At 47.0% G+C, this 21,712-nt stretch overlaps 1 protein-coding gene across 4 annotated transcripts in view; it reads left to right on the top strand.

Moving 5' to 3' along the window:
- The window catches only part of UNC13B (unc-13 homolog B), a 3,024,149-nt gene that overhangs the window by 1,544,214 nt on the left and 1,458,223 nt on the right, over positions 1-21,712 (top strand). The window contains exon 1 of one of the 4 annotated variants that reach the window (XM_086960244.1): positions 1,552-4,187. The exons of the other annotated variants lie outside the window; for them this stretch is intronic. Coding sequence (XP_086816370.1) covers positions 1,703-4,187 — 2,485 coding nt within the window. The 5' untranslated portion in view covers positions 1,552-1,702. Of the gene's footprint in view, positions 1-1,551; positions 4,188-21,712 lie in introns of those variants that run through there. 4 annotated transcript variants of the gene reach the window in all.

The following is a 21,712-nucleotide window of genomic DNA, read 5'->3' as shown; positions in this document are numbered from 1 at the left end:
GCAAAGAGCTTGTTGCATTTAATTATATGATGCAGGGATGTGACAGTCAGCATGTACCTATACAAGCCTTATCATATATCTCGCCAGCTACCTGTGAAGGCATTTCTGAAATAAGTAAACTTAATTCCATCAGCTAGTTGCTGCAATTGATATAGAAGTCATTATGTATCATCATATGTCGCCATAAGCCCCGCCCCTAGCCCCGCCCACTAACCACGCCTCTAACTCCTATTAATGAGTACCTGCACGTATTATTTTCCATTTAAAGCACTGATATGTGCTTAGTTTGTTTACTTCCTTTTAAGTACATCATTTGCTAAGTGACCCTGATTTTGGTGCTCCGCAGTAGTGCAAACATCAGGGAAATTCGTCATCTCGACTCGTTTACCTGTTTGTGAACTCAGTCCGGCTCAATAGTCCCTCCCCAGCCTGCCATTCAGGGTAAGATACTCCCTTTACGTGTCTCCATTACATTTACTTAGAGCTTCAAAACTGTAGACTAGTTTTGACTTTAAAAAAAATGCTGTCTCTTGAATGCAAGTTTGTTGTGAGGCTTGCGCTGCACATTGCCTTTTCCTTTCCACATTTACGCGCAAAAAAATCAAAGCTTGGCTTAGAGATTGAAAACGCTTAAGTAGCTTAAGTAGCATGAATTCACCAATGAGTTTAGCAGCAGGCTTCCTGCAGCAGGAGTCGGACAGGCCTTTCCTTCCACCGGCCACTTCCCTGGTGGGTTCGAGCCCTTGGAGGCCGGTCCCGCTCCTGGTCACTCTCCCTACTCCCAGGTTACTGACTGCACGAGCGTGGCTTGAAAAGAAAGGGAGGGAGGGTAGAGATCGCCATGATGAGAGTGGATTGATGGATGGATAGAGAGGGCAGCGGAGCTGGTTTGAGCAGTAAGCCAGGGCTGCTTTAGGTTGTCCAGTCCTGTCTGTCAATGTGAAATGCAATAGTAGCTCTGCCCTCAGGATGTAGGGGGCAGATTGGTTAGAGGGGGTGTCCATTAGGTGTAAGTGAACTACATAAGAATCCAAGTGATGTGTCTGCGCTGTTTGGCTGCTGGATTCCTGAAAACCCTCAGCACAACACGGGGTCCAAGCACCCCTCCTGCTCCGTATGAAGCTCCCCGAGGCAGGGCGCTATTTCAGGACTCCATGTCATATCTTAACTTCTGGGACTGGATATTGAGATTATTATACCCCAGTCGTGACAATGTAGTAATTACAGCAACAAATGCAGCTGAAGAGGCTTGCAGGGCGCAGAGTCTCTCCACTTCTTCCCGGGGTTTCCATAGCAATGGGTCCTAGTGTTGTTTCACCTTAAAGGAAGGGGGAGGAGTCTCCCATCCGCGGAGGCCTCTGTGTAGACATGAGGCTGCAGGCCCGAGGGAGCTTCAGTGCGCATGAGCCCGGCTGCCTGCTGTTGATACATTCAGGGGGTCCATCTCTGGGGGCTTGTGACTGGGACGTTTCTATCAGCCACTGATGGGGGTTCATAGTGCGCTGCCATGTCAATAAACTGAACTGTGAGCGTGCTGCCTTCTCTGATTAAGAAATCTTTTTTAATGTTTAATATTTCTCTCTTAACCTTCCGAAGCTGCACCATGAGTCACTAGCGCGTGGATTCAAGTTTGAGTGGATTCAGCTGTGCTCCGTGTCATGCACTGGCCTAGCGTCCCCAAAAGGTGTATGTGTGCCACTTTATGATGTTTGCCCAGGGCAGATGGAAAAGGCAAGGAGCTGAGATCGCTCTGCAGCAGCGGAAGTCTGTGGTGAAGACCTCGAAAAAGCAGGCCAAGAAGCACAAACTGACCTTGTGTCTTAGGGAGACCATGAAGCGCCTGCTGCACGGGCCAGCAGATGAGCTCTCGGTGCATGCGCCCCACCAGCTAGCCATGCTGAAGGCCGCAGAAAGCTTGTCTGTCTATGAAACAACCATCAACGCCATCAGCACTGGGACTCCCAGTGCAGAGGAAGACCTTCAACACAGCAGCGGGGATGAAGAGGACAATGGTCAATGCACTGGAAATCAACCAGTGAACTGGGATGGGCCCACAGTAGCACGCGTAGTGGAGCCCAAGGAGCACAGCTCTGTGGTGGTTACTTGTAAAGAGGAACCAAACGCTGGGCAGTCAACTAGTCCAAGTCACGGCTTCCCACAATCAGATAGTCAAGATCTGAACACAATCAGCATCACCATGAGCTGGAGAGAGATCACTGAGTGCGACGACCTGTACTCCCAGAATATACCGGAGGCGGTCAGCTACGAGGCCTCTCCACCAGCTGATGATTCAGAGGATGTAGTTCAGTATATCATCAAGGAGTTACAGGGCATTAGCCGCATTCAGGCAGAGATTGCAGAATTGCGTCAGCACCTGAGCCTAATAAAGGGCTCCGTGGAAGAAGTCTCCACCTGCGTCGACACAGTCTTAAATGAAATTGAGGGCCTACAGATTGGATTTGGACCCACGGCAAAAAGCACAATGTTGACCCAGGGTGTGGGATCCCAAAGAGATTCACAAAATGAAGAGCCCATGCTATACTTTTATGGTATCCCAGAAAAAGAGGAAGAAAACACGATGGAGGTTATTTCCAGCTTCCTGTCTGAGCACCACTACTTCAATGGTACCCAGTGCTCGAGGTATATAAAATGTGCTTACAGATTGGGCACACGGGTTGTGAAGTTGGCACCAAGGCCAGCTGTTGTGATGCTTGCACATGTCAAACACAGAGATTTCATTTTACAGAAGTCTGTGCTTTTAGAAAGCACAGGTGTAAGGATCTCACCCTTTGAAGAGGGAAGCTTGCTAAGTGTGCAAAACAGCCTGAGAGCAGATTCCGTGTCGTTGTTACAGCATGACCTCCGCGAAAACCGCTGGAGCTCCCTAAGCCTGGACAAGGAGATAGTGAGAACAGACGGCGTGGATGCAGAGCTTCAGACGGAATCCTACTGCATAAGATATCAGAACACCAGCATCGAGGCGCCTGGCTTAGGAGAAGAGTTCTGCTTCACACAAAAATGCACACTAGCTAAAAAGTGTAGTTTGACTGCCGAGCTAGAAGAGACTCGGGCAGACATCACACAAGTAGTGGATGTCAACTGTTGTGAACAACCAGTGGAAACGAGTGTAAGTCATCTCTCCATTCGCCTGGATTCACAAGAAACTAAGAAAAATCGCCATTTCTCTGGTTTGCCTACCACAGGTGAGAGAAATTCTCTAAGGTCGCCAAAGCTCTTAGCCCGTGCCAGCCATTTATCGACTTCATCCTGCGAAATAGAAGAGGCAGAATTTGCAATCAAGAGATGCTGCTCTATTGTGGATGATCAGAAAGGCGAGGGTGTGGAAGATGAGGAAGAAGGTGAACTTGTTCCATGTGAATCCAGGCGTCCGTTCCGGAGCTCAGAGAAGATCAATCTGATCATTAAAGATCAGTCTGGAAGCTTTACCTCTGTAAGCTTCGATGACACTGTGGGCAAACTATCAGACATGACCGGGACCGAGACCTTGAAAGAAGTGGTCCACATAGAGATGGAAGGCCAGCAGCCAACTGGTCACGTCTTCAGGGATTTTCTTGATCAGCCTGATGACAACATTGATCTTGGAGACATAAAGTTCTATGCAAATAAATTGGGAAAAGCTCTTAGTCATTTTCGATCTGCGCTGAAGGTTGCATTTAACAAACTGGAAACTGGTGCCATTTTAAATCCAGAAACAATGGGAAACTATGAAGATCTGCCTAAACTTGGAAAAGGTGCCCCTTGCACTAGCAATGGCCATAATCTTGCAAGCCTTTCTTCATCATGTAGTAGCAGTCAGATCAGCGGTGCTCTGAAACTGGAAATTCCTCCAACGCCAAAAATTGAAAAGCAATTTTCCCTTAGTCGAGCCCCTTCTGTAGTTTCAGAGTCACCTGTGTCTCCGGCCTTGCCCTGCTCTGATCCTGAAACCTGTGCTGATCAGAGCCAGGCTTCTCAACTAGGTTCAGATTCTACGCTGGGACTGGAGGAAGTTCCGGAGGGCCGACCAGCGTTCAGGCTGGAGCAGGTGTGCTCAGAGACCATCTACCTGAACAAGTGCATCAACAACTTCAAGAATGTGCTGAGGGAGAAGAAGAAGATGCAGCGGAAGCTCTTGAAAGACATCGTCCAGGAGACCTTCTGGGTCTCAGCTGAGGAGATGACTTCAGGTACCTACTGCAGTCTTTGATCATTGTTTGTTATTCACAGCATCCTGGCTACTGCCAACACAGCTACATCTAATGCGATCATCCCTGTCTATGAGGGATTTCATATGTAGGTTGTAGTCCAACCTGGTTAATCTACGTCTTTTAATTGATTCTGTAGTAGTCAACACTGGTTTCTTTACCTATGTGTCCCCTCTCGACTTGGACGAGATACTCTAAAATGTGAAGGTCAGTGAATTTCAATGTTGTTTCTTTTAATTGAGAATTTTGTCTGAATAATCTATGGCTCTATGAACACATTTTCATATTTGTTATATATGTGAAACTACCGCCACGTTTTTATTACTTTTTGGGAGATTTAGCAGACTTATTTGCTTTTGGGGTGCACTGTGAACGCTGTTGCTTATTTGAACGCACCCATGTTTTCACATAGCTATTGTTTTGATACAACCAGGTCTTAGTTTGTTCTCACCTTAAGGTGGTCTTTATAATCCTGACACATGTACTGCAACCATCAGCGTCTAGCCACAGGCAGAGCTTCTCAGGGGGCCCTTCACAAGGCTCATAGATCCTATTAGAGCTAATGGATAAACGAAAATAATCTAAACCAGTCTCTCTAAACCAGATTTGCGGTTGATGGTTCTTTCCGAGGACATTCTTTGGATGTAGATTAACCAGGTTTGACAGAACCTTTCAGTTCTTCATTCTTCATTTATTGTCATGTCATCCCAGCATACTACCGGTGAGGCTGTTACCCAGGATTTTCACTGCACACCCCACGCTCACTCATTTCCATTTGTTTAGCAGGAAACCAAACAGATTGTTTTTTTTACTTTCATAAATCCTACATTGCTAGAATTAAATACTTTGCTGATGCATTTGATGAATGTCTTATGTTTAATGTATTTAAGTGGAAGACCTCTGTATCCTAAACCCACTTTAATTTTACTTCTGAATAGTTAAATTGTGTTCTTGTTTCAGTTTGCACTTATGGTTCAGGACATTGTAAAGCGCTAGCAAATCTAGATTTTACTATGATTTGTGGGTGCGATGCTTAAAATCAGTGAGCACAACACAATCATGGAGGGGTACCTTGTGTAGTGGGGCTGTCTAAGATGGAACACAAATCCTGTTGTAACTAAGGATAGCTGGTGCAAGCAAGGACACCAGTTGTAAGCGAGAAAAGCCTGTTGTAAGTGAGAATGCTAATGTTAACAAGGGTCAGTAATGCAAGCAACGATACTAATGTGAACAAGGACACGTAATGCAAGGATACGGAGTGTTGGCGAGGATGTTTAGTGTAAGCAGGGATGCTTTACATATGTAAATACTTATTTTTGTGAGCATGCATGTGGTAACACAGGACACCTGTTGTAAGCGAGGACACCAAGTGTTAGTAACACTGCCTAATTTGAGCAAGGATACTCCATGTGAGAGCAACTAATGTAAGCATGAATACTTAGTACTAGCCAGCTTACCTTGTGCAAGCAAGAAGAGTGAAGCTCTCATACAAACAAGGACGCAGAATATAAGTGAGGATGCCTACGGAAGCATGCACAACCAATTTAAGCATGAATGCTTAGTGCTAGCTTGCTTACCTCGCGCAAACAAGAAGAGTGAGGATATCTTATATAAACAAGGATGCAGAATATAAGTGAAGCTACCTAGGGAAGCAAGGACAACTAATGTAAATGTGGATGCTTCGTGCTAGCTTGCTTACTTCGCGCAAGCAAGAAGAGTGAGGATATCTTATAGAAACAAGGATGCAGAATATAAGTGAAGTGACCTAGGGAAGCAAGGACAACTAATGTAAACGTGGATGCTTAGTGCTAGCTAGCTTACCTCGTGCAAGCGAGAAGAGGGAGGATATCTTATATAAACAAGGATGCAGAATATAAATGAAGCTAGCTAGGGAAGCATGGATGCTTAGTGATAGCTAGCTTACCTCGTGCAAGCAAGAAGAGCGAGGATACATCATATAAACAAGGAATTAGAATATAAGTGAGGATAGCTGGTTAAGCAAGGACAACTAATGTAAGCATGGGTGCTTAGTGGTAGGTAGCTTACCTCGTGCAAGCAAGTAGAGTGAGGATATCTGATATAAACAAGGATGCAGAATATAAGTGTAGCTAGCTAGGGAAGCATGGATGCCTAGTGCTAGCCCGCTTACCTCGTGCAAGCAAGAAGAGTGAGGATACATCATATAAACAAGGAATTAGAATATAAGTGAGGATAGCTGGGGAAGCAAGGACAACTAATGTAAGCATGGATGCTTAGTGCTAGGTAGCTTACCTCGTGCAAGCAGGAAGAGAGAGGATACATTATATAAGCAAGGAAGTAGAATATAAGTGAGACGACACAACACTACCTAGGGAAGCATGGACAACTCATGCAATCCCATTCCACTAGCAAATGAGGAAACCGAGTGTTAGGTGGAATATTGAGAATTCCAGAAATATTTACATATATCTAATGTACATCTAATGTACATGTGGACTTTTAATGTAAGCAATAAAATCTAATGAAAGCAGATACTTAGTGTATCAAGGATTCTTCCAGTAGTGGCTAGTTATAAGCAAGAACACCTAATCAGAGCAAGGATTCTTAATACCACAATCTGTATTTGGTTAAAAAACAAAGATAAGTATTTGAAAGGCTCTAATGTGCAGAGATGCATACTTAAGGCCAGCCAGTTACTCGCTTACTTTCAGAAGAGACTCTTAGCCTTCGAAATTTTCTATTACTAAAACCACCCTATCACCCAAAAACAGTCTTGAATGACTTTGCACCAATCAAGGCTTTAGCTTCGCCCAAGACTAACCTGCCAACCACTAAATGTCCTGCTTGTTCCTCTCTTACGAAGGACTTGCCTTCTACATCACCCGTAATCAGCCACTGAAAACCAGATGCAAGTCATTCCTATTTGTCTTCGTTGACGTACATTGCTCCGGTTTTGTTCATTGATGCTTTTTGTATCAATCGGTATTAAACACAAATATAAATATATATATATATATGTGTGTATATATATACACCTTATTTACAAATTCCACTGTGCTATTTGAATGAAAAAGATATTGTATGAATAAGTCCAGTAGGGAAGAACTGGCAGTCAATGGAATTTTAGTATCAATGTATCTGTTTTGGTGATAAAACCTGAAACTGATATGTTATGCAAATCTAATTAAAATAAGCAATAGAGGGGGGGAGGAGCCAAGCTCGCGACCGTGATGGCCGCACTGTAGCTCGGCTCCGCCAGCCTTCCTGCCCAACACACATATCCTGATACGCATCCTGCCCGAGACGACATACTCGGGAAGAAATGGAAAGGTGAAGGAAAGCTCGTACTCACCATCTGTCCCGGGGGCTCCTGCGAGCTGCAGATCCGAAGTTGTACCCCTGCTTGGTCCGGGGCCTCCGCGGCGTAGAAACCGGGGACTTGCCTGTGGAGGTCGGCCGGAGAGACGGTGTCGGCGGCGGCCCCTGGTGGAGGGGAGAGGTCGGCTGGGAGAGGCCGTTGAGCGGTTATGCCGGTGGCGACTGATCGGGCCCGGTCCAGCGACCGGGGGGCCCCGTGGTAGGGCGTGGCACGCCGTGGACGGGGGAAGACAGCGCAGGAGGCATCCCCCCCTTGTTGCCCTGTCCGGCCATCTTGAAGCCCTGCGCCCAGAGTCGGCGTGTGGCGTCCGCGGGGCGGTGGCGCTGGCGGTCCCCCCTTTTGGTGGCTCTCCTTTCTGCACCCAGATTGCCATTCCTGGGGCTCGAGGGGACTCCAGCGGTTGCCTTGCTTGAGAGCCCGCTCAGAGGTTGAGGCGAACGGAGACGCGGCTGGACCTGCAAGATGGCGGCCGGCGCCCTGGTTCACGGGTTTAACCGAGGCGGCGAATTTGTGTCGCTGAAGTGCACGGGGGCCTGGTCCTGCGAGTGTGAGCCCACGCTTGGTGATGTTCTTGACGCCCTACAGTCTTTACGCGCGGCCATGGCCCTCGACGCCCTTGTGCAGGATAGAAGGACTGCCGTCATTTCTGTTGGGCCGTCCCTCATGGACGCGGCTCGACTTCGAGTGTGTGCTGTTTCGTCCCCCTCAGTTGCTGCGAGGAGTGCTGCCGCCGCGCAACGACAAGACTGTACGCCTGCGGCCCCGGACCCCAAGGTCGCCTTGATTGTGGCGGGCGCGGCGTGGGCACCACGCTGGGGCCCGTTCCTGCTCGAATGATCGGGGAACGACGTGGATTGCCGATTCGAACTGCCTCAGTGAGGTCCCGTTGTTACATTGCGGGGGAGACTTTACTTTCCTGCACGGTGAGACTGCACCCACACTGTTTGCTGTTCCAGTTGTCGTTATTGGAAAGTCTAGACTGCCGCAAAAAGTTTTTGCTTTGCCGCTGGTTGCCGGAATCCTCTGGTTAGCACCCTTGGTCCGTCCTGTTTCGACCATACGGCCTCTCCACTTTGATATGTTTGCTGCCCACTACTCTACCGCGCATGGTAGCGATGACTAGGAAAGGACAGGGGTGAGCCGGTCCTGGACCCGGAGGACTACTCGTTAACAGATGGAGATGAGGAATGCCCTCAACCACGATAGCATGGACGATTCCTTCGGAGGTTTATGATACCTGAGACTATGTCGATTTCGTTTTGATGATGCATAAATATGTGTGAAGGCGGGGGGGCAGGGGCCGAATGACTCGATTGATGGCTCTCCTCTCCCACTGGTTCTTTTTCCTTTTTGTCTCTTTTGTTTGCTTTCCCTCTCTCTAACTTATCCTATATTTCGGGTTTCCTATTAGGGCGACAGGCATGCTGCTGGGGGGTAGGCCGTAGCCTTCTGCAGGGTGGGGTGGGTGGGTTGGGGTCTTTTTTCTGACCGTTTTCCTTTTAGTTTCTATGGCTCTTTTGTATCCCTTTCTTAGGACCCTGTGTCTGCGCGTGTTTCCGATGGTGTGATTGCTGGTGGGGATGGGGGGTGTGCTACTTTACTTATACGATATTGATTGCACATATATCCTGACTTGCATGCCCCACCCCCGATAGCGTGATCCTCAGTCACTTTGCGCGCCTTTATCTCTGTAGGGCGCGTGCAGCAGCGCGGCGTTCATTCTTTTCTTCTTTTTAGTATCCCCCCCTTTTTTTCTTATTACTTGGGTCAGTATAGAGGATGATTGTAACTACTGTTGCTGTTCTGGTTCCTCCGTTATGTATCAGTACAATAATTAGGTGGTAGATGGGCACGTGACGGGCCACGGTGGGCACTGATTGGAAACATGGCGTCTATAGTCTGATCGCTGTGAACTGTTGCTGATAACAGTCTTTATCGATGCCTTAATGTTTTGATGCTTAATTTGTGGCCCGCTAAGGGAACTTAGATGATTAAAAACTGCAACTGATCCTGCTATACTTTCTATTATAAAATTAACCTTCTTTGATTCTGCTTCCAACGGTCGTACTCAGCTTTTCTAAGATTGAACTACTTGCTTGCACAATGCTGGGTGTCTGCCGTGAAACCTCCTTATTGATTTACGTGCTTCTCATATTGTTTCGTGGCCGGCCTGATTGGTTGTAGGCCCGTACTTGTATGCTACTATCTGCACAATAAAGGTTTTCAAAAATTAAAAAAAAATAAAAATAAATAAGCAATAGATATTAGATTAAGTGTGTGTGTGGCTTGCTGTGCATTTATCTATTTCCACCTAAAAAAGGCTCAAAATGTTTTTACTGCTCCATTAGCCGTGGTATATCCCTCTAGGGCTGAGTCATGCTTAAAAAGCCACGTGATATGAGATTGCGTTTGCTGTTGCAGTGTCATCACAGATCTGTACATTTGTTTCCCCTGGTGGGTTAATCTGTAAGCTATGGTGAGTATGTTTATCAGTCCTTGAAAGGCACGACAGTCCTGAGTTCTAAGGCCGCCCTTTCCCACAACATGGTTAAGAACAGCGGTCATTGACTCTCAGATTGAGACCTTCAGGGGCACCCCCATTTTGTTAATATTCATAATAACTTGCGTTGTCCTATCCAGCTGTCTCTATTCCTGCTTCTAGAGTTGAGGCAATATGGACACACCATAATTTTCACTAGGGGCATCCATAGTTTGATGTCGTAGACTTTTTAGCCATGCCTCTATCCCTTCAGGCCCCCTCTTTGTCGATCTGATGAATGGGTGACCAAAGGGATTTGGTGGGTGCGGGGGAGGTGTTATCTCTACATAGTGTGCTGTGACCCGGACTTCTCCTTGAAGTTTATGGTTGTCTGCTTGTTTCCGAAATTGGGAAATTGCCTTTATAGCTTGGGCTGAGCCACACGTACCGTTTCCCTGCAAGCAGAACCATGCTTGCTTTAACGATGCTTATGCCTTAAGCACGCATATGCGTGGTTAATGCAGTGCGCGGTGTAGATGTGTGGATGGGCGGGCCCGGGAACAGGAAGGATCGGGAGAAGACGCTAAGAGACGCTGCCTGGTGAGTGGGGCTGAGGCAAAGATTTGGGAAGGTGGAGGGATAGTTTTTAGGACTCGGGGGTTGGGTTTGTTTTTAGGGCAGGGACCAGGTTTTAGGGCTCACGGCGGAGGGCCACAGTAGTTTTCAGGGGTAGGGGTTAGTTTTTAGGGGTCAGGACAGGGGAGCTTGGGTCGGATTAGTTTTTAGGACATGGGGGTTGAGATTTAGGGTTCTGGGTGGGGAAGGGACAGTTTTCAGGGCTGGGGAGGTTTGAGGATTCAGGGCAGGAGGGCTGGGTCAACTACGTTTTTAGGACATGGGAGCGAGTTTTAGGCCTCAGGGAGGGCGGGAGGGACAGTTTTCAGAGCTGGGGCATTTTTAGGGCTCAAGCACGGGTCTGGGGTGGGGGTCGTTTTTAGTATCAATTGCCGGGTTTTTGGACTCAGGCATGGGGCTGGGGTTTGATCTTTACCAGGTATATCCCTTTACCAATAATGCCTTTACCACAAACATATGTGGTAAACGTATGCATTAAGACACATTCATTGTTGGGGCTGCATTGTAGAGGCACTCGTGGTGTGCTTCTGTCATACAACCTCAGAAATAAGAGAACATCTTCTCCACCACCTTACTCCATGTTCAGGCTATTTATGAGCCTTTCATCTACCCAATCGAGGTATTTCTGCCTGGTTGGGAAACAAAGCCTGTGATTTCAAACTGTCCTAGTGGCTGCCAGCAGCCTTTCTCAAGATCCGATGCGCACTGGATGACATTCAGGAATGTAAAGGGTTGTGAAAATTGCTTGATGATTACAGATATAATTTGTCCGGGGATATGTATGTCTTTGTGGTAATACTCAGCTAACATCTTGTTCCTTACTGTTAGGGGTGTTTGTTAGAGAAACCAGGGGTGTGTGCCTACAAGCAACATTTATATGCAGAACCTCTCTCACAATTCTCGAACCTTTATGCTGTAAAGACCTTTAGAATTACCCATGGTTCTCAATAGGGAAAAACGAATCTGGGAGTGTAAAGAGAGCCAGAAATGTCCCAAATAAACACTGGTATTCTTAGGATATGTGAGAGGTGCCCAAGTAATAAGGTTAATAAGGTCAAGGTCATCAAGATGCTCATTGGTTCATGGATACATCACTGTCGCATCCTGCACTTTGTATTTTGTGTGATTATTTTCTTAAAGCCAACCATCTCTCGAGTCCCTTCCAAAAACAGCATCTCTCCATATCCATCAAATCTCTCCTTTCCAACCCAGACGTATATCCGTTTCCATTAAGAGTAGATTTCCTCGTCTGGCATGTAGGCCAATGTATCGAATTGGCAAACCCGTCATCGGTTTCCAATGTATGTTTCTTCTGAATCCATAGCATGTATATGGTTTGGTTAGACACTCATGGACTTGTGAGCGCTGAAGCTCAGAGGACATTTATAAAACTGAAAGAAAATAGTTGTTACAGTATTATTCCGATCTACTAAAGAATCCGAATATCAGTTAATGTGATCTGGTCGCTCTGATCTCAGAGCGCTCTGCAGGTTTCTGCTGTATCCCTTGGGTATCTCGCACTGCAGTCATCAGCAGCTGTTGGAAGGGTCCTTTTATTCTCCTGTATGCAGCTGAATGCGTGCGGATTCAAAGGCTGGCTCGGGCTTTTTAAGGAACCTGTGTAATGTTGTTATTCAAAAGCAGGTAATAGATAAAAGATATAAATATACAAATTATAACCCCTTTCATCAATTCAAAGTAGAAAGTTAAATTGGTTTCCTAATGGGGAAACTATTTCCATTAAAACTGAGAATGTTACCTTAGATGCAGCTGCCTGGTTTGTGTCTGTGCCAAGCAGTGTTTCTGACACCTGTGCAAAGCGTGCTGTACCCAGACTAACGGTGCAGATGGAAGAGGGCACAGCAGAGTCAGGCACTTCTGTAGTTGGTCCAACGGGTGTGGGTCTACCTTACTTTAACGTAAGAGCTCGGGGCTGGGTGTAGGTGGTTGGTGATACTGCCAGAAGGCCCTGTGTCACCAAGAGGACAGAAAGCTCTCCCTTCTGGTTCTGTCTGTTGGGAGGGCAGCCTTTTGCACCCGAAGTAACAAGCAGACATTTGTACTGAGCGGGCACGCTAAGCAACTGTGTTTAACCTCACTTTGCTCAGGTTTTTCATGTATCAATGGTGACATAATGGGAAAACCTCAAAAGCCTGGCTGCGCTAATGCGACAGCAAGACCTCTGAGGAGAATCAGGTGTGCTGCTACAACAGGGCACCCTCTTCTCCAAGGATCCCGGGAGCTTGTTTCCTTCCCAGTGTAAGAATTGGCTTTTGTAGTTTGGTTTGCCCTGTTCCCATCATGCACTGGGACAGGAACAGACTAATTTGCATACAGCCAGGTTCTGATACTGGGATGGTGCAGTGAGCTAAAAAACGGTGTTGGATCTAGCCCTGATCTCTTGACTGGGTGAGAGTTTTCTGCTTAATTCAGAGACTCTGTCCCTCACCACCCCTTGTTGTCAATATTTTTGTCCACCCTAAGCGTGGAAGGGTATACTCAGACGTGAGTCCCTTGCTCATTGCACCATCAGGATTCAAGCAAACCGGGCCGAAGACGGCTGTAATGCCAGAAACCGGTCCCCGGGAGCTTGTGTCCTTCCCAGTGTAAGAATTGGCTTTTGTAGTTTGGTTTGCCCTGTTCCCATCATGCACTGGGACAGGAACAGACTAATTTGCATACAGCCAGGTTCTGAAACTGAGATGGTGCAGTGAGCTAAAAAACGGTGTTGGATCTAGCACTGATCTCTTGACTGGGTGAGAGTTTTCTGCTTAATTCAGAGACTCTGTCCCTCACCACCCCTTGTTGTAAATACTCTTCTCCAAGTGGGCGCAGGTGATGGTCGAGGCGCTGCATCTGATGAAGAATCATCGCAGGGTCTTTCCAGTAGTGAAAATGCTCTCATGGCCACCTTAGATGGCCAGACTCCATAGAAAATTGGATAATACAGAGAACAGACTTATTACCCTGGAAAGCAATGAGAGTATTTGGCAATGAGAGACACAGCACCAGATTTGGTGGTCTAAGATCTGGATGGGAGAACAAGTAAGATTAGCCTGCGTGAAATGAATGAGAAGAGGAACCATTTCTGGGACTGAGTCATGTCTTCTGTCACCACATCGAAGGACACATTTGTTGCCAGCCGTTGGATGTTGGGCTTGTGCATCCCAGAGGATGGGATGCGAATTGAAAAGATTGACTATAGATGTTGTAAACAGATGTATGCGGACCGGGATCGGCATTCCTTCTGACTCAAGAAAGCTACCAGACTGCCGATGAAGAGGAGGCATGGTTTGGATCCAGCAGATACTGGTGACTGGTGACACAGTATAGATACTGGTGACACAGTATAACGAAGAGAAAATCATACACCTGGGTCGTAGAGTCCTTCCTCCCCCCCCTTCCCCCACATCTGTCTCCTGGAGCAGTGACAAACATATGCCTGCAGTGTCTGAAGGAAGATTATATTAACTCAGGCCAGTGACTAACCATGGATGTTGGCGCAAAAGTCTCAATGTTTACGCCGATGGAAGTTGCCCACCCTGCCTAATGAGTCTCCAATTCAGGGTTCAAGGGGGAAGGATTTCGAATTCCTCTTCATTAATAGAGAATGCCTGCCTGGTGTCAAAATGAAAACGTTTGTGGTTTATATTGTTTTGTTGGCATGTCTTTTATGCTTTGTGGCCATCTGGGCCTGGATTGTAATTGACTGTAGCCTCCAGCTGCCTACCCCACTCTGACGGGGGTGGACATGGTGGACATTCCCCCTAATGCTGTATAGAACGGTAGACGTTTTAAATGTGTTTACTTAAGTAGTTTGCTTAAATGCAGTTTCCTCTTTGTGAATGGGCTATTTCCTCTGTAAGACCCAATAATGACAATTGTAAAAATAAAAATGTGTTTTTTAAATTTTGTGTTGAGCTGAAAAAAATAATTTTCTTTTAAACGATTGCCATAGTAAATCTAATAGCTGCCTTTACACAAGATCCTCTCTTGTAAGAGGTCTCTGAATTGGAATCGCATCTAAAACATCAAAAGATTCACCTTTTACTTTTCATCATACAAAGTTGAAAAATGTCTTCTTCTCCTTTAAAGCCTGCACCTTGTAATTAAAACAACTTCACGGCAGTCACCATAGCAGTCTGGCAATTACATTGGAAAGAGTAGGACACAATTAGAAATTGTCTACATTAGTGAGGGAGTTGGAATGAATCTTGTTGGCGAGCCACTCACCATAGGAACTGGAGAGCTCCGCCCGTGGTTGAGGAGGTGAATCTTCCAATCCTCAGTACAGAGAGGGAAAGGTACGTTGATTCTTGCTGAGTTTGAGTGTCATCTAGTTGAGCACCTTCAAGATGAGAGTAACATAGAATGTATTCAAACCTTTAACTCAACCTCACCGAGGCCAGCGTGAAGGGAGCACCAGAGAACTTGTGCTTGGGAGGTTGTTTCAGGGAAAGAAGGGGCTTTTTTTTCCTAATGAGAAGTGAGCTAATGTTAAATTGTTAGAAAAAAACGCAGAAATATGTCAGTTGTAGTTTACTGAGGTAACTATTATTTGTAACCCCCAACATGCCTTGCATGTGACCATTTGGTATTGTGTCAAAACATTCCACGAAGAGAGAGCCTAAACCCCTATTACAACAGAATCAGTATATTCATTTCTTACTAGTAGTACTGAACTTTAAAACAAACTATTTAGCAATCATGTTCTCAAACAGCCCTTATCGTAGAGCCTATAAACCTGTGTAGAGGTGTCTTTAACACCTGTTCAGTTTTGACCAAATGTACTGATTTATTATTCTTTAAAAAACACTACTTGCCAAAACCCCTTAATTGAAAACCCTCACATTAAGCGTTTCTTTCAGTTTTCTTTATTTTGTAATGATAGTCTTATAGTAAAAAATAGACAAAAAATGCTAATAGTACCATTTTATGGTTTACATCTTTTTATTGAATTTTCAAGAACAAAAAGCACAACCTACTGGCCGGTGGGCAAAAAAAAGTCATAGAATAGCAAAGTAGTGAGAGGAGATTGAGTTAAAGAGAGAGAGAAAGGAAGAGAATAGGGGAAGTATTGTATTGTATATAAGCTTATGTAGCGCAAACTGTCACCCTGCGGGTATCCTGGCGCTGCGACTTAACAGATGGCATCAGCAAACATCAACCTAATTACCAGTGGGAAGCATTATATTCATTCCTTGGGAACAGCCATGTTTTCAGACTTTTTCTAAAGCAAAGCAGGGGGTTAGCTTGTCTAATACTCTGGGGCAGACCATTCCATAGGCGTGATGCTGCAATACCACATGCTCTGCCTCCCATCCTAGGCTTCTTAAATTTGGTGGTTGTTACCAGGTTGGCACTGGAGGAGCAAAGATTTCTCTTAGGCTTATACCAGGTAAATTTCTCCTGCAAGGGTACTGGACCCAGACCATGTACTGCTCTAAATACGATACAGAGAGACTTAAAACAGATTCTTTCCTTAATGGGTAACCAGTGAAGATCCCTTAAAGCCAATGCCGTAGATGACTTGCGCTGCCTATTTAACACCAACTTTGCTGCTATAGACTGGACTCTCTGCAACCCCTGCAGGATGAATTGTGGTGCTCCCAAATACAAGGAGTTGCAGTAGTCCAGTCTACTCAGAATTATGCTCCTCACTACAAGGGGTCTAGTATCACTAGGCAGTAGCGGGAGAATCTGTCAAAGCACTCCCAGCAAGGAGTAGCAGACGCTAACCGCTTTATTAGCCTGTGACTCCATTTGGAGGTTGTCGTCTACCAAGACCCCCAATTTATGCACAGTTTTGGCTGGAACAAAGGGTTCATCCCTAGGGGTAAGTCTAAACTCCAGCGGCAGGTGCTGAGATATTTTGGCAGTGGAGCAATATACAACCTCTGTTTTCCCCCCACTAAATTGCAGGGAATGTTTCCTGAGCCAGCTAGAGGTCTGGTGCATACATTCCTGAAATGTGTCCATAGTTACAGCTTGCTTCCCTTACAAGGAGAACACCAATGGGTGTCGTCCGCGTAGTTAATCAGGTTAATTCCAAAGGACTTGATAATAGGGATCAAAGGACGCAAGTAAATGTTAAAAACAATGGGGTTTATTGCAGAGCCCTGCTGCACCCCGTGGTGCACCGGTGACTTAATGGAAGTGAACGGTATCATGGTCACGACCTGTTGTCTACCCGACAGATATGATTGCAGCCCCTTCAGTGCCCGTCCTTTCACACCTATATTCTCCAGTCTTTCCACCAGTATTGCATGACTCACCATATCGAATGTGGCCAACATGTCCAGTAACACTAGTACCGATGGATTACCATTGTCGGCTCGCATTCATAGATTGTCCAATACAGTTGTCAAGGCTGTTTCAGTTCCGTGGCCTGGACGAAATCCAAACTGGTCCCTATCCAACAGGTGATTTTCTTCTAGATATCGGGACAAAGATTTACTAACTTCCTTTTCCAGGATTTTTACTGGGTATTGCAAGAGAGAGATGGGTCTAAAATGTACTGGATTTGTTGGGTCCAGAGATGATTTCTTAAGCAGGGGGTCACCACTACCTACTTCCATACCTCTGGAACCATTCCTTCTTCCAGTGATTGGCAGCAAATCTGCCACAACTAGGGAAATAGTTCTTGCCTAAACTCCTTCCAAATCCCATGTGGAAGAGGGTCTAGAGGAGAACCCGAGGAAACACTTTGAGTGAGGCTACTAAAGGTATCCTCGGTAAGAGGTAGAAAACACTCTAGAGATGTTTCTGCCCATGGTTCTTCGACTGGAGTCTGAGGTGGTTCGTCCTGGCAGCTGGTATGACTTGGGTAAAAACCTCCAACAATTTTGGTGATCTTTTCATTAAAGTGGGTAGCAATCTCATCACAGAGTTTTTGCGATGCGACCACCTTGTTGCCCGTATAAGCTGGACTAGAGAGGTCCTTTATAATATTAAAAAGTGCTTTTGTGCTGTTGTGTGCTTGCAGGATAGATTTAGCATAGAAGTGTTCTTTGGACCTAGAAATCGTCTCCTTGTACCAAGCCTGCACTAGTTTCAGCTCTTTTCTGTTTGACTCTATGTATGACCTTCTCCATTTCCTCTCAGTCTTTTTGCACTTAGCCTGCATTGATTTCAACTCCTCACTGTACCAAGGGGCTGAGGGTTTCCTCCTATTTTTCAGTCTTTTTACAGGGGCGAGCAAGTCCTGGCTGTTGTACCAGTTGGTATAGGCTAAGGTTTTCACAAGTTTGCCTTAAGTCTCTCAGATGGTTTCCTAGATTCCCGTTATCCCAGAGGTTAAAGTCCCCTAGTATAACCATTCTTGAGTGTGTTAGGGTTAGAGCGGCGATGATGTTGAACAGTGCTTGATATTGGGTGTCTAGACCCGGAGGTCTGTAACAGACTATTCCTGTTAATAGCCTTCGTTTAGCCTCTTGCAATGAGAAGCCCAATAATTCAATCCCCTCGATGTCATCAACATGTAGTGACCTAAAATCCCATTTATCTTTGAAAATCACCCCGACCCCCTCCCCTCCCCCTTCTCCCCCCTTCTCCCCCCTTCTCCCCCCTCTTCCCCCTTTCCCCCCTTCTCTCCCAGAAGGCCTTGGCTTATGGAACATTGTATACCCTCCTGGACAGGCAAAGCTCAATTCTACAGAGGAGTCAATGCTAGTCCAGGTCTCTGTTCGAAATAGGACATCTAGGTCCATGTCCTCTAACATATTAGACACCTCCTGGTGGTGCTTTATCAAAGACCTGTTGTTAATCAGGCCACAGTTTAATATGTTACTGTTCTGTATAAGGGCTACTTGTTTCCCCTATCATCCCTCTCACCGATATTGAGCAGTTGTTGCCTTGAGTAGCTTATCCTGCCATAACCTTGACTGTGACAAACAGCATGGCTTGCGCTGAGCGCGGACTGGCGCAGACGGGCTTGCCTCTTGCACCCCATCGGCACGCCGGATGCGCGCTTGCATCGCCCTCCCCTAATAGGAAGGCGTATGCTAAACGGCCAACCACTAGAGCGCTGACCAAGATGGCGCTGATTGAAAGTGCGGGTGTCACTAATTCCCGCTAAGCAGCGAGATGCAGGGTTGTATTTTATAGTGCGGATAAGAGATCTAATTTTTATTTGTAAGTTTAAAAGTTATTCTCAACGATAAAAACTATTTCACCAGCCCCCCAGTTCCCAGCCTCGTAAAGGGGCAGCAGCAGAAAGCAAAACACTAGCAGCTTTATAAAATACTTTCCAACAGAATCAGGCGATCGACGAGTGGCGTGTTCCGTTAAAGTCTATGGTGTTCTAGGTTAGTGCACGCTTGCATCGCCCTTCCTAAATAGAAAGGCGTATCCTAAACATCCACCAACTAGAGCGCTGACCAGGATGGCGCTGATTGAAAGTGCGGGTGCCACTAATTCTCGCTAAGCAGTGAGACACGGGGTTGTATTTTATAGTGCTTAAGTGATCTCATTTTTATTTGTATTTGAAGGTTTAAAAGTAATTCTCAAAGATAAAAACAATTGCACCCCCGCAAACCCCCGGTTCCTAGCCTCGTAAAGCTGCAGCAGCAAAAGCAAAATACTAGCAGCTTTATAAAGTACTTTCCAACAGAATCATGCGATCGACGAGTGGCGTGTTCCGTTAAAGTCTATGGTGTTCTAGGTACGGAACAGGACCATTTTAGGGTCAGACCACAATCACTCTGCCACTGATTGGCACAGTCACAGAATCCTAATACCAGCAAAAATCTGGGTTGTAAATTGCTGAGTTTGCCTCTTGTAGCAGCTGAGCTAGAGTGCAGACAGCATCGTGGTTTGCGTTGGAATTGAGCAATTAGTTTGTTTGGTCATCGAGGTAAACAGTGATTGGAAAGTCTTCTTATTTGAGGTGTTGAGCTCAGAGCTCGTGAAAACAGAGCCGGCAGGTCTTTTGTCCCATAGCTGGCAGACAGAGGAAGAGTGGTTAGAGATGCGCAGCTGTACAGATATGCATCCCATATCAGCCACCATAGCTAGGCTGAAGCTGGCCACATTACAATGACCGTGACATTTGCATTCATCTCTGTCCCCTTAACAGGAAGACTCTGGACAGTAAGCTCTCCCTGAGCCAAGCGTTGTCTTTCAATTATGAGAGCTGGTCCATTGTGAAAGTTATTCTGTAGTAGAAGAAACTATTGACTGCTAAGTAGAGGTGGTGTGAAAGTCGTTGAACGGCAGAGCAGCAGTCTCATAGTAGCCGCTCATCTGTCTTAATAATTAGCTGGCTGTAGTTGATGGTGCAATTGTGTAAGCTATGCTTTTCCATCAGCATATAAAACGTTAGGCCTTGACAGATGCTTTGCAGTGTGCCCTGCGCTCAGTTGTTGATGTTTTGTGCCCTGAATAACGTATAAATTGTAAATTTAGTCAAGCATTTTTCCTTCAGTTTTCTTATTTTGGGTGGTTCACATCGATTTCCAAGAGTAAGCTTGACAAGCTGCAAAAGCAGCAAGTTCCCAGGAGTTCTCATGGATACTAATGTAGATTCTGATTTCTTAACTTGCGAAGCTATGGCAGCATACATGCATGGGGAAAGTTCTGATGGTCACCTGCATCCGGACCTGCCTCGCACCAGCACCCGCCAAGACGAACACCAGCAGCAACCACCTCAAGTGCATCCTGCTCAACACCCGCTCAGTCCACAGACACGCCATCGAACTCTGGAACCTCATCGACACCACTGCTCCTGACGTTGCCTTCCTCACGGAGACCTGGATGAACGCCTCCTCAGCGCCCAACATCGCCATCGCCATCCCAGAGGGCTACAAGATCACCCGGAGGGACCGCACCGCCAACCAGACAGGAGGAGGCATCGCCATCATCCACAGGGACACCATCCGCATCACGACCTACACCGACGACATCCTGACTACCGCCGAACACCTACACTTCCAGATCCACACCGACCCGAAGACCACCCTCAGAGGCACCCTGATCTACCGACCCCCGGGACCACGCACCCAATTCAGCGAGGACATCGCCGACTTCGTCAGCCCGCATGCCCTCCCCTCCGCTGACTACATCCTCCTGGGGGACCTCAACTTCCACCTGGAGAACAACAACGACCGCAACACCACCACCCTGCTCGACAACCTCGCCAACCTCGGACTCAAGCAACTGGTGACCACCCCCACCCACCTCGCCGGACACACACTCGACGCCGTCTTCTCATCCAGCAAAGACATCGCCTTCAGCCACGCCACAGGACTCCACTGGACGGACCACAGCTGCGTCCACTTCACCTTCAGAAGAACGACGACCCACCAGCAACAGGTCGCCCGCAGAAGCTGGACCAAGATCACAGCCGACCAGCTCGCCGCTTCCCTGAGCCAGCACCCCCCCGCCAGCTCAGCGAACCCCAGCCAGGCCGCCGACAACCTCACGAAGTGGATCAGCAACTGCGCGGACGAACTCGCCCCACTGAGGACCCCGCCCAGCAGACCCGGCAGCAAGAAGGCCCCGTGGTTCACCGACGAACTCAAGAGCTCCAAGAAGAACTGCCGAGCCCTCGAGAAAGCCTGGAGAAGGGAGCCAACACCGGACAACATGACCACCCTCAAGCTTGCCACCCGGAAGCATCACCAACTGTTCCGCGACACCAAGAAAACTGCATTCAAGGACCGGTTGGATAACAACGCACACAACAGCAAGGAACTCTTCAACATCGTGAAAGAGCTCTCCAACCCCAACGCCGGAAACAACAACATCACCCCATCGCAAGAACTCTGCAACTCCCTCGCCTCCTACTTCCACAACAAGATCGCGGACATACACAACAGCTTCAACACCCAACCGACGAACGCCACGTCCAACTCGACCAAACCACCGCCCCCCACCACCACCCTCCGCGCCTGGACTCCTATCTGCACCGAAGAAACCGTCCGCATGATGAACTCCATCCACTCCGGATCTCCGACCGACCCCTGCCCTCACCACGTCTTCAACAAGGCCGACGCCGTCATCGCACCCCACCTGCGGGACATCATCAACACCTCC

Source organism: Lissotriton vulgaris, chromosome 3_1 (assembly GCF_964263255.1).
Source record: "Lissotriton vulgaris chromosome 3_1, aLisVul1.2, whole genome shotgun sequence".
In the NCBI taxonomy this organism is placed as follows: domain Eukaryota; kingdom Metazoa; phylum Chordata; class Amphibia; order Caudata; family Salamandridae; genus Lissotriton; species Lissotriton vulgaris.
The sequence above is the reverse complement of the archived record's forward strand: the minus strand, read 5'-3'. Positions and strand labels throughout refer to the sequence as shown.